We start from the raw sequence: 11,380 nt of genomic DNA on the forward strand, positions 1-11,380 counted from the left end.
TGCAGAAAATGAATTAAAAGATATACAGGCCTTGTGTATAGTCAGCGTTATTTTCCAAAATATTTGGTAGCGGAACTGTCCAGGATAAGTAAACTTGTTGCTGCAGTTCAGAGAAATGAATAACATCGAAAATAAGATTTCCAGCATGGCGAACCATCAACAGATCATGAGTGTTAACGATATTGTCATGGCAATATTTATCCCATCCTTCTTCAAAGCAGCCATTGGCAATTGTGAGAGGCCATTTTTGCATTCCATATCTGAGGATGATTGTGTTGTTTTGATGCTGATCAAGTAACAGGCGAAACTGAGCAGGCAAAATCTGAAATTATTTGATGAATCAAATGAAAGCAACCAGATTAATATAAAAATATTAGACATGGATAGTTTGAATGTCTTTGTTTTATAAGGAAATAAAAGGTGTACCTGGCCTCTATAGCAACATTTAAGGAGAAAACAGCAAGGGTTTAAGCTGGTGTTTGGCTGTTGAGAACTCGATGGAGAAGGAAACATATTTTGTGCTATTAAAGGGATAGAAGAAGAAGAAGATAACAGGGGGAAAATGTGGCATGGTGCTATTAATATATATATCAGAAAGGCTGTTAAACTGTCAAATGGAAAAAAAATAGTAAGCAGAAAAAATGGTTGCTTGCAGAAAGTTGCAGCTTTTTGTTTTTAACTGTGCACTATAAAATTTTGGTAATCATGTATTGAATAAAGGACTGACGATAAATATAGTTAATGATAAGAAAAGCAAATATTTATTAGCATTGTTAACGTTTGCCATGATTTTTTTTATCAGTATAAGCACATGAAGTGGAGTAGGACAGCATTAAGCATTGCGGAATTTTTTTTATTGAGAAGAAGCTTACGAAGGACATTGAACAAAACTACAAGTAAATTAGCATGCATTTGCTGCATATATATTATAAGGAGATTAAAGCCAAATACTCAATGAGTAACATTATTAAGTATATGTCCAGAGAAATAACGATACTTGTTGAGTACTTGCTTTCAAAGTAGTAATGTTTAGCAGTATCAGCCTAGTTGCATGGTTAATAATGATGAGTTTGTTGTAATTTGATTCTAAAATTTGACAGTACTATATTGTCTTTATAATTTATTTTTTTTCCTAACTTTATAATTTATTTAGTTTTGAGATATTTTTTTTCTTTATTGTGATAAAGGTAGGTACAATTGCACTGCCACTGTCTGAGATATTTTAAATACCTGTGGCTTTACTTTTTCTGGAAGTTTTTGCTTAAAACTTGTTTGTCCTCTCCCCTGTAATTCATTTAAGCTTTGGAAGAAGACTTTTTGTAATGCAGTATGTCATATTGCTTTTGTTTACCTTAATATTTCGATCCCTGCAACCTAGTAGATAATAGTGGTGAGTAAATAAGTTGGTGTCATAAGTAATAGAAGCTGTAATCTGAACTAGAAAAGGAAGCATCACAAAATAACAGCACAATAATTAGTCTTACATACAGTTAATACTACATGAAGTTGACTGTTGAGGACAGTAGATATGTCAAAAGAAGCTGGTTCATTAATACGTACAGACAAAACAAGAGTGTTCATGAAGAAACTAACGACTCTTGTAACAAACTTAACAAAATGTAGCAGTGCAAATGACTTGTAAGGTGCATCTATCTTATGAAGACAAAAAGTGAATAGCTCTGAATTAGTTTAGTTTTGATTTCTTGGCAGAGTTGCTGGCTTCATCAGGGGAGTTGTCGTCGTTCAGCTTCTCTATTTCATCAAACTTTTCAGAAAGTCGTTTGCGAATCTTTGGAGAAGAAGTATTTTCTTTTGTAACAAATAAATTTTTCATTTTATATAACTTATTTCAGGGAAAGCATGTTTGTGGATTAGAAGTTCAAAGTATGTGTCTATTTACCTGGTTCAATCAGTTGCAGCGTTGGAGGCTGGTCATTAAGCAACGACAAATGATTCTTTGGTTCCTTTGTTACCTCAATTGAACACTGGTATGATCATGAGCTTCATAGTAATATATCACTGTATAACGCTGCCTAGCGTCAGCTAGTTGTGCTTGCACAGGTTTGATATGAATCAGGAAAATCTTTACTTTGAGCTGTTCATGAACAAGCTCAAGAGAGAGTTCAACATTCTGATAATAAGAAGGAAAAAAAACATTAGTAGCTTTATAACAGGCCTATCAACAAGTGATATGGGACAAAATAAAACCTCATTAAAATGTTGCATTGCTTGAAGAGAGCTGAACGTTAGAAGTTTCTCTGCCAGTTCACCAAATATGGAAGTTGGTATAGCTCCGCTGCTATCAACCAAGTCAACATCAAAGCGACATCTGGAATATCATCAATATAGAGGGAATTAGTAATCGGCAAAATTATTGTTATGCAAAATCCAGAAAGAATCACACAACAAGGACTTATGAATGATCACCTTGGTACAGCTGGTTGCTTCTCCTTGCACGAGTTGCAGGTAAATTCAACCTGATAATCTACTGCTGTCGCTCGATAGCAATTCTTGCAACTCATATACCAGTATTTTTGGAATATGTGCTCAAAGAAGAAACGTGCTCTCACCCAAGTCATCTGCAATATAAAGGGATAATTTCAGAAACCTCCCCTGAGGTTTCTGACACTTTCACTGACATCCCCTGAGGTTCTCAAAATTTCACTTACCTCCCTTGCTTTTGATTTTGTGGTAACAATCCAGTCCAAATCAGATTAAAATATTATTTTCATGTGTGAGAAGGTATTTTTATTCCATAGCTACCCTTTGCAGAAGTTGTATTAGTAGAAGATTCAAAGAAGAATAAATGATTTGGACTAATTAGTAAAGTTGAGGGGGGGGGTAAGTGCAATACAAAAAATTGCATGCACCAGATGTGCCATGCAACAGTTATTTGGCAGATTTTGCAACGGCTAGCTGCAAATTGCAACGGCCAGAAGGTTTGCTGTTTCAGTAGCAATAGCATATAAAGCAAAGCAACTTAACTACCTCTGAGGTTTCAAGCTATTAACATTCTTTGCTACTAATTTGGAGTGATAACAAGTGCATTTGCTGTGCTACAATTAGAGCTCTGAGTAAAAAGTTTTAGCTGCAACCATGGCCTCTTCAAGCCATAGGGGAGAATCATGGAATTCACCTACATCTTTCTCCATTAAAAACAGGTTTTGCCGCTGTAATCGCAAAGCAACCGTAATGATATCAGAGAGTGAAAGGAATCCAGACAAGTTGTATTTCTATTGAGAAATTTCCAACTTTGTGATGAATTTTAAAAAAATTCTACAAAAGGGGTGATTTTGGGTTTAATTTCCGTCAGGGGGGTCTTCGCATTTGTGAAATGCGAGCTCAATGAGCTCGCATTTCACAAATGCGAGCTTACAAGAGCTCGAATTCGTGGAATGCGAGCTCTGGTTATTGAGCTCGCATTCCACGAATGCGAGCTCTTCTCAATTTTTTTTTTCCTTTTTTAAGAGCTAGGGAATTATTTCTAGGAAGCAAATGCGAGCTCTTATCTTTTTTATTTTGGTATTTTTTGAGAGGTAGGGAATTATTTGCAGAAAGCTTCTAATTTTTGTTTTAAAAAATGTTGCAAATATTTAAAATTTTGCAAATAGCTCGCATTTGTTAAATTTGACCTGCAAAAATTGTATTTAACTTTTTTGTTAGATTTCGCATTTATAAGTATGACTTGTAGAAAATTAGATTCAAATTTAGATGTATTAGGGTTTTAAAAATATTATATAAGTGATAAAAATTTTATAAATTGTAAAAATAAAATCAAATTTAAATAATTAAATGTTATATTTGCATAAGAAATAATACAATAATCATAATAATGATAATACAATAATATTGGTGTAATAGAACTGCCATTAATTTAAATATTTACTTATAATGCCCAAAGAGCCTAATTACCAATTTTTTCTTCTCGCGCTCAAATATAACATTAACTCGCATGCGAGCTAACCTTGAAATAGAAAAAACACAGAATCCCGCTTGCGGGTTTCAGGAGTATTCGGATATTCTCATATGCACCTATGCAAATCGAACCAACCGGATATCTTATCCGTATCCCATTTTTTTAAATAAAAATCTTATAAATTTGAAAAATAAAATCAAATTTAGATGTATTAGGGTTTTAAAAATATTATATAAGTGATAAAAATTTTATAAATTGTAAAAATAAAATCAAATTTAAATAATTAAATGTTATATTTGCATAAGAAATAATACAATAATCATGTATCAGGAATCAAGTTTCTATTATTGTTGTTAAGCTTAATTAATCATATCAGATGCCATTATGTAACTAAACGGTAGTAATTAACCCCAACTACTTGGGATATATCTGTAATTTTGGCCCTGATGACGTCAGAAAAGGGGCCCAATTTTTTATCAAGGGAGGTAAGTGAAATTTTGAGAACCTCAGGGGATGTCAGTGAAAGCGTCAGAAACCTCAGGGGAGGTTTCTGAAATTATCCCCAATATAAACAAGCACAAGGGAACAAATGGGGAAAATTGTTTTAACACCTTTTGTGATGGGCTAACATTACAAATCAAGGTAGCTTTTTGATCAGTTCTGAGAGAAATTGTAGGATTATACTTCATGTAATCTCTTTTAACAAGAACATCTGCAATTATTTGAGAATTTCTAAGCGCCCTGCACGAGGGAAAAATGCAGAAAAGATGTAAGAAGCGAAAAATTATCTGTAGTTGCTGTTTTGTGAGATAGAAACAGGGCATTGGAAGTGCAATATACCAATTCTTTAGCTCTCTTGCTTCCTGTATAGGCGGATCAACAAGTATGACAGAATCAAACCAAGTACCTAATGCAACTCCTATAGAAAGAATAAACATTAATACCATGCGTCTTGATTCTGCGAAAGGTATATATAAGAGTGTGCAGAACAAAAATATAAAAATATTAAAGGAAAAAGTACCATTGTAATTATTCACTTTAATTCTCCGTGCAATAATGACAGGATAGTTGTGAAGGCTAGACAGTAGTTGTTGTCCTTCATTAGCAAGAAAGTCATCCCATAAAGATAGCAATACTGTCTGTGATCTGTAATCATTATTAATACAAGTAATAGACAGGAAATAACTTAATTCAGATTTAGGATTAAGATAAGAAATAAGATACTCACTCTTCATCAAGAAGAACAAACTTTTGAACACTTGATTCTCTTGAGTTTCTGTTTAACGTCTTCTTGTCCAGTGCAGCAATCACAACTCCTATCACATCTGTAAAAACAAAACCAACATAATGGAAAAGAAGGTAATAATATGGTAAGCACAGCAATATCAATTCACTGAGAGACGTACCAACTGATTTATTCTTGTCATCCATGTGATGCACTAAATCAGTAAATTTTGTATAGTTGAATTTCACAGGCATGATTTCATTATCAACGTCATTTATTTCTTCAATGACAGTTTTAGTGCTCAGGTGTCTGGAATTTTGCTGGGATAGGCTTCACTTCAGCATTTGTGATCTTGTACATTTTATAAACACGTAAGAGTGGACTCATTTTAGGAATATCAGCATTGAAGATTATTGCTTCAACTTTTGATCCCTGAGGCACACAATTGGTAGCTTTACAATTAGCTAAAAAACAGAAATATCTTGTAAAACAAGTGCATAGAAAAAAGCGAGTACAAAGGTCTGTTAACCTCTGCATCATAAAAGATAAATTTTTGTTCTTTTGTCGGCGTTCCCTTCGAGTCAGTAATCTGTTGCTTTTCTTGAACAGTGACGAGGCAACTCCAATTCTTCATGAAAGGGACAATGTCTTGGATAGGTAGCAAGTTAGTCATTCTGCATCAAGATAAAAACATAGATAAATGAATGCAAATAAATAAGGCAAGCGTAATAGTATATTGGAGTAAAGAAAGAAAAATTTGTATATGCACCTCATTCCAATGTATAGTTAAAGTAGACAGGTTCTTTATTGTTGAGTTAAATAAAAAATCTCATTAAAGACAATATTCCTAGTTTTGCAGTCAGTCTTTCTCTCATCAAACGTTCCAGGAACGAGAAGAACCTTAAGCTCAGCAGCAGTTCTAGCTCTAGAGAGTGCGACATACAGCTGTCCGTGTGAGAAAATGGGTTCACACAAGTAAAGGCCGATGTAATCCAGAGTTTGTCCTTGCGACTTATTAATGGTTAACGCAAAACAAAGTCGGGCAGGAAATTGAGTTCTTATGAATGGAATTCCATTCCTTTCATTGTCAGATGTCTGAAGAGGTATCTTTGGGATGAAGACTTTTTCCTGCATGACTGCCAAACACAATCTCTGCAGAAATAATATTCAAACTTAGCTCTCCACAGAAATATTAATCTTGTGCCATTACACAATCCTTCACTAGGATTTAAATTCCTTAATAGCATAATAGGACAGTTTTCTTTTAGCAGCAACTTATGAGGAGGAAGCCCTTTTGGGTTCTGTGAATTCAAAAAATCTTCATAGTCTCCTTGGTGTCGCTGCTCAACAGTCCGATCTAAACTTATATAAACTTGAAGATTTCCAGGAAATCTGTTTATTAATAGCTCGTTGAGCTCATCAACTGAGCTATTTTTGGGAGCAAGGATGCATCTATTTATCATGGTATAAGAATCTTTAGAATACAGATGCAAATCTGGAAAAACACTTTCAAGCAACCTGTTTAAAATTATAAATAACCATAATCAATGAAAGGTAGAGATAAAAAGAGGGATCAGATAGATAAAGTATAACCGTATGCAAGCTGTTGACCTGTTTAAAGATTGTTCCTTATCATAATAAGGAATAACTATATCAGGCGGTAAAGTGATTTCGCCATTTCCATCTACAAGCTCTTTTCCCTCGCCTATTCTTAGTAAGAACTAAGAGAAAGCAGGATCTAACATGGCTCTCATATTCTGTGTGAGTCTCAGCTTATGTAATTTAGACCAGAGAATAGAATTAGGAAAGCTTGATTCTACGAGGACTTATTTTGTTGCTCGCTCAATAACTGGCAAGGTTTGGCGAAAATCTCCACCAAAAACGACAACCTTCCCTCCAAAAGACAAATCAGAATCCATTGTGTCTCTAAGCAAGTCGTCATATGCTTCAATCATCTCTCGCTTAGCCATTGACGCTTCATCCCAAAGGATAAGCTTACACTCAAAAAGCAATTTGGCAACACTGCTTTGTTTGCTGAGTTGACAGGTCTTATTCTTTGAAAAGTCCAATGATATCTTAAATCTTGAGTGTGCCGTTCTCCCTCCAGGAAGAATCGACGCTGCAATGCCAGAAGTGGCAACAGCAATGGCAATGTAACCCTGTGATCTTAATGCAGCAAGTAGCGATCGGTATAAGAATGTTTTACCAATGCCTCCTGGGCCATCAATAAAAAAAGCCTGGCCCTCAGCAGAAAAACATGCTGCAAGAATCAGGTCATAAGCATGTTTCTGTTCACAGTTTAACTTGAGAGACATTAGCAAATCGTCTGGAGTAACATGTAAACCTCTTTCATTTTCAATTTCCCTTGTTAATCGTTCATGAGGACAAGAATCAAAACCATGCGAAACTAATAGGTAATCAGTAATTCGCTTTCCCATTTGCTCCAATGACCTGTTAATGTCCTGTAGAACTCTTGCCCTGATCTCTAAAGCACTAAGGACAGAAAATGAGCATTGTCGCTGGTAATCTGCAGATAGTTCATGTTGGAATTTTTCCTAGAGCAGCCGAGGATTTACAGGAGAACAATGGACAAGCAAAGTAGCAAATAGTAATCTTAAGGAAGACGGCATCTGAAAGGTCATAGCTTCTTGAAACGTATCCTCTATGTAAGTATCGGATTGCAAGAGTCCTAATGCTAAAGCAGCTTCTCTAAAAGAATTCAGTTTTTGATTAGCAACCGTCAAAATATGATCAAAGGAAGTCGGGCCATGAACATGATTCAGAAGTAGTCTAACGTAGTATCTTTCTCCATCCGCTGGACTAAGAGTGACCATTCTACCTATCACTTTTCGACACTTCCTTTCAGTCCATTTCTTATATTTAGGAGACCAAACGAAGTATTGAGGGAATTCCCTGTAAAGACATTTAAGGTTATGTGCAACCACATTTGTTTTGTTCATATCAAAAAATTCAGTTAACATGGTCTTTGAAAAATCAACTTTGCTCAATAATTGCAACAGGTCTGAATTTTTGTCAAACGAAACAAACTGCTGGTCCAGGAGATGGATCTGAAGAGTATAGACTACTGGACTTATTTCGCTCAAGCGAAATTCAAAGATACGCCAAAATGCCTCAGGGGGCGAAATCCATCTACCTTGCTGAAATTCTCTTATCTCATCAGTGTCATCAGGAGCATGGTACGAAACAATCCTAAAACTGACTGAATCATGTCCTTTGAAAACATACTTATATATGTACTTCACCAATTTAACAGTCGAGCAAATTTCTACATTAATGTGACAGTCAAATGTAGCTAACAGATAGGGACTATAACAGACAACCCATCTGTTATCAAGAGTATGCCTTCGGACCTTTATTTTTGTACCATCATCTCTTCTTCTATATTGCGGATAACTATCTTCAGCATGAGTCGTTTGGGCACAAAAGGTCTTAGGATAGTGATATTTACAACGACCATCTTTTATACAAGGACAAGTTCTATCCAGATCACCACAAGGACCATGAATCATGTGCTTTACAACAAGGGAATATAGATGAGGGTGCCATCCGCATTCGCCGCGCGGGAAAAGAAGAGGGTATTGTAATGGATCATAGCAGCCATAGTAATGTTTAATTTTGTAGCTGCTATTTGAATGCGCATAAACTTGAATATGAGCTCCCGTATGACGGTTTCATCTTGATTTTCAGTCCATATCGCCGCAACTTGGTAGGCAGAAGGCCAATTATAAACCCGCTGATCAAGTGTGGGATAACAATTAAGCATAATGCTAAGGTTGTTAATGTTTGGAACATGCCTTAAATTTTTGAAGAATTTAGCATAAGGATTGTCGCTAAGAATGCGCATAAGAAGTGTTAAAGTGCTTTCTCGCAACTTATCAGAGGCAGCAATCCTCTTTGCTAATTCTTCATCAGTGTCAAAAAAGTAGAGCTGAATCTCAGATGCTCTATCATCCGACTGAAGAAGGCCATTAAGAAAATGATAAACTGACCTTGAACGTGAAAGGTGTAAACACCTTTTGTGTTCTTTGTTAATTTAGAATCATATTTAGCAGCAAATGATGTGAAGCCTAAGTTATTGTTGTAAGTGCGAGCATTATTTCTAAAATGAAATCTTTCCTCATCACGACCAATAAATAAGTGCTTCAAATCATAAGGCATAGAAGGAGTAACAAGAGAGATTTCTCCTCCAGAGCAACAAAAAGTAGGAGGTTCCAAATGGAATCTCTTGGCTCCACAATGGTCACAAGGAGGAGCATCAGGCAGAACCAAAGATACATTAGGAATATTGTTCATGATTGAGAGATTTGGCTGACCGCGCCTGCGCTTTCTTCCTGTAAGTTTTTGTATGCGGTTGACAAACAGGTTGAGTTAAAGCTCTGTATAACGAGGCAATAACGGAGGCTAAAGATGGCGACAGCTAAATGAGAAACAATACTGAACCTGCATTTTCTGTTCTCACGGCGGAAGAACTACCACGCTTCTTGCTATACTCAGAAAGGCTAGGCAATGGATCAAGGGAATCGTTCCTTTTTTTTTTCCTTGCCTGGCGAGGATAATTTGGTGCAAGCTGATTAAACTCTCTCCTTGGGAAAGAAGAGGGTTCTGTGGATAATAAAAGCCAACAAGATGAGCACCACAGCTGAGCAGGGTTGTGTATGCCAAGAGTTAATACACAGTAAAAAATGTTGAGGAGGTGAAGGAGCAAACAATTAGCCTGCAAGTTATAGCTTAAAGAGAACTCAATAGGGAGCGTTTAAGAAAGGGATTGCACCAAAGGAAAGCCAAATATCTGGAAGCATTTGGTAATGCACGGTTTTATTTTCACCAACAGGTTAATATTTTGAAACTGAAATTTTCTATTGTGGAAAGTACAGGCAGGAAAAGGCGCAGATGCTAATTAAGTAAGGTTGTAACTGGTCAGAGTCTGATTCTGAACAGGAAAGGTTTGGAAGGTTCTAAGTGTTTTGAGAAGGGCTAGGGAGAAGACATTTATTGAAAAGAAGTATAGCAACGCGCAAACAAAAGAGAGCTAATTTACAGGAATACAAAGTACTTAGCAATAAATAGGAAGGCAGAGAAGCAGGAATGATGTGAAGGAGGAAAGGCCAAGCCAAGTAGAACAATAAACTAATTAATAAAAAAGCAATACCTTTATTAAGGGATACAGCATCACTGGAAGTTGTTTTTTTCCTAGAAGAAGAAGATGACGAAGCATGATCATCGAAGAAATTAGGTACAGCAGAAGAAATGCAGGGCAGCTGCCAGTTATCTGTAATAACACTATCGACTGGAACCAAGCATTCTCCATTTTCTAGTGCATTAGAAAGCACACGAGCTTGATCATGAGTGTCAGAAGGTCTATCGTGACTATATGAGAAACAAACAGAAGATTCCATAGAAGTAGGCGGAATCTTTCGAACGCGAGAGAGGAAAAGGCTCTGTTTTTTCTTCGCAGCTCTAGCTTCACATAGAGAGCGCAGAAATTCTGCTTTCTTGGCAGGCGGCATTTCTGCGTATTTTTTTCGGCGCAAGGCATTTTATCCATCTAATTCCAGCTACTAAAAAGAGTAGCAGCAACCCGAGGGTATTAAGTAAGCATGACAAGATGGAATTTAACAGCAAGGAACAAGCCAATAAAAGTCGTTTAACGCAATAACACACAGCTGAATAATGCAAAAGTCAGAGAAAGAATGGGCAACCGAAAGCAAACAGCAGTAATGAGTTAATAAAGGCTGCATGGATAACCAAGGAAGCCACAAAGCGGGAAACTTGCAACACGGGGAAAAGGGAAAAAAGATACATGATTAATTAAGATATAATATAAGAAAACACACCAGCGCATACTAAAAGTAAACAAGGTAACAGCGCAGGTACATGCTAAGAAAAAGTCAAGGGAGAAAAACGAGAAGGGAAGCAACACTACCTCTGCCAAACACAGAAGCAGGAACACCTCAGCGAATATAAAACAGCAACAACAAGGCGGACATAATTTCTTGCTGTAAAAAAAAGGGATAAACAAGCGAAAAGCAAATGTGACATAAGACAGAGTACAGCGGAGAGGAGCAAATAATTTCGGAAAATGCAGTCAAAGAATAAAACAAGGATAAAGATACTAAAACCTGTACTGAAAAAAGGAGGAGCTGACAGGAGAATCCGAACAGAGAAAAATCTACACAAGAACAAGATATTTCAAAAGTCATGTAAAGCAGAGGATCTTG

At 36.2% G+C, this 11,380-nt stretch overlaps 2 protein-coding genes across 2 annotated transcripts; both read right to left on the reverse strand.

Moving 5' to 3' along the window:
• Window positions 1-5,435: 5,435 nt before the first annotated feature.
• On the reverse strand, window positions 5,436-7,579 carry LOC113724311 (uncharacterized). Its single transcript, XM_027247220.2, has 6 exons — window positions 6,992-7,579; window positions 6,753-6,862; window positions 6,515-6,659; window positions 6,022-6,293; window positions 5,671-5,815; window positions 5,436-5,573 (listed from the first exon to the last, which is right to left on the reverse strand). Exons 1-6 carry the CDS (start codon window positions 7,577-7,579, stop codon window positions 5,436-5,438), a joined length of 1,398 nt encoding a protein of 465 aa, XP_027103021.2.
• A 117-nt stretch (window positions 7,580-7,696) lies between these two features.
• Window positions 7,697-8,671, reverse strand: LOC113724310 (uncharacterized). Its single transcript, XM_027247219.1, has one exon. It carries the CDS (start codon window positions 8,669-8,671, stop codon window positions 7,697-7,699), a length of 975 nt encoding a protein of 324 aa, XP_027103020.1.
• Window positions 8,672-11,380: the final 2,709 nt, after the last annotated feature.

This window comes from Coffea arabica, chromosome 2c (genome assembly GCF_036785885.1).
Source record: "Coffea arabica cultivar ET-39 chromosome 2c, Coffea Arabica ET-39 HiFi, whole genome shotgun sequence".
In the NCBI taxonomy this organism is placed as follows: domain Eukaryota; kingdom Viridiplantae; phylum Streptophyta; class Magnoliopsida; order Gentianales; family Rubiaceae; genus Coffea; species Coffea arabica.

What these genes read in the sequence shown, in the direction of transcription:
- LOC113724311 (XM_027247220.2), bottom strand. Translation starts at nt 7,579, where the DNA reads ATGGGAAAGCGAATTACTGATTACCTATTAGTTTCGCATGGTTTTGAT. An exon ending in GTTCTTCTCGTTCCTGGAAC is followed by an intron (nt 5,816 to 6,021) that starts GTTTGATGAGAG and finishes ATCTTGATGCAG; the next exon opens with AATGACTAACTTGCTACCTA. An exon ending in TTATCTTTTATGATGCAGAG is followed by an intron (nt 5,574 to 5,670) that starts GTTAACAGACCT and finishes TGTGTGCCTCAG; the next exon opens with GGATCAAAAGTTGAAGCAAT.
- LOC113724310 (XM_027247219.1), bottom strand. Translation starts at nt 8,671, where the DNA reads ATGATTCATGGTCCTTGTGGTGATCTGGATAGAACTTGTCCTTGTATA.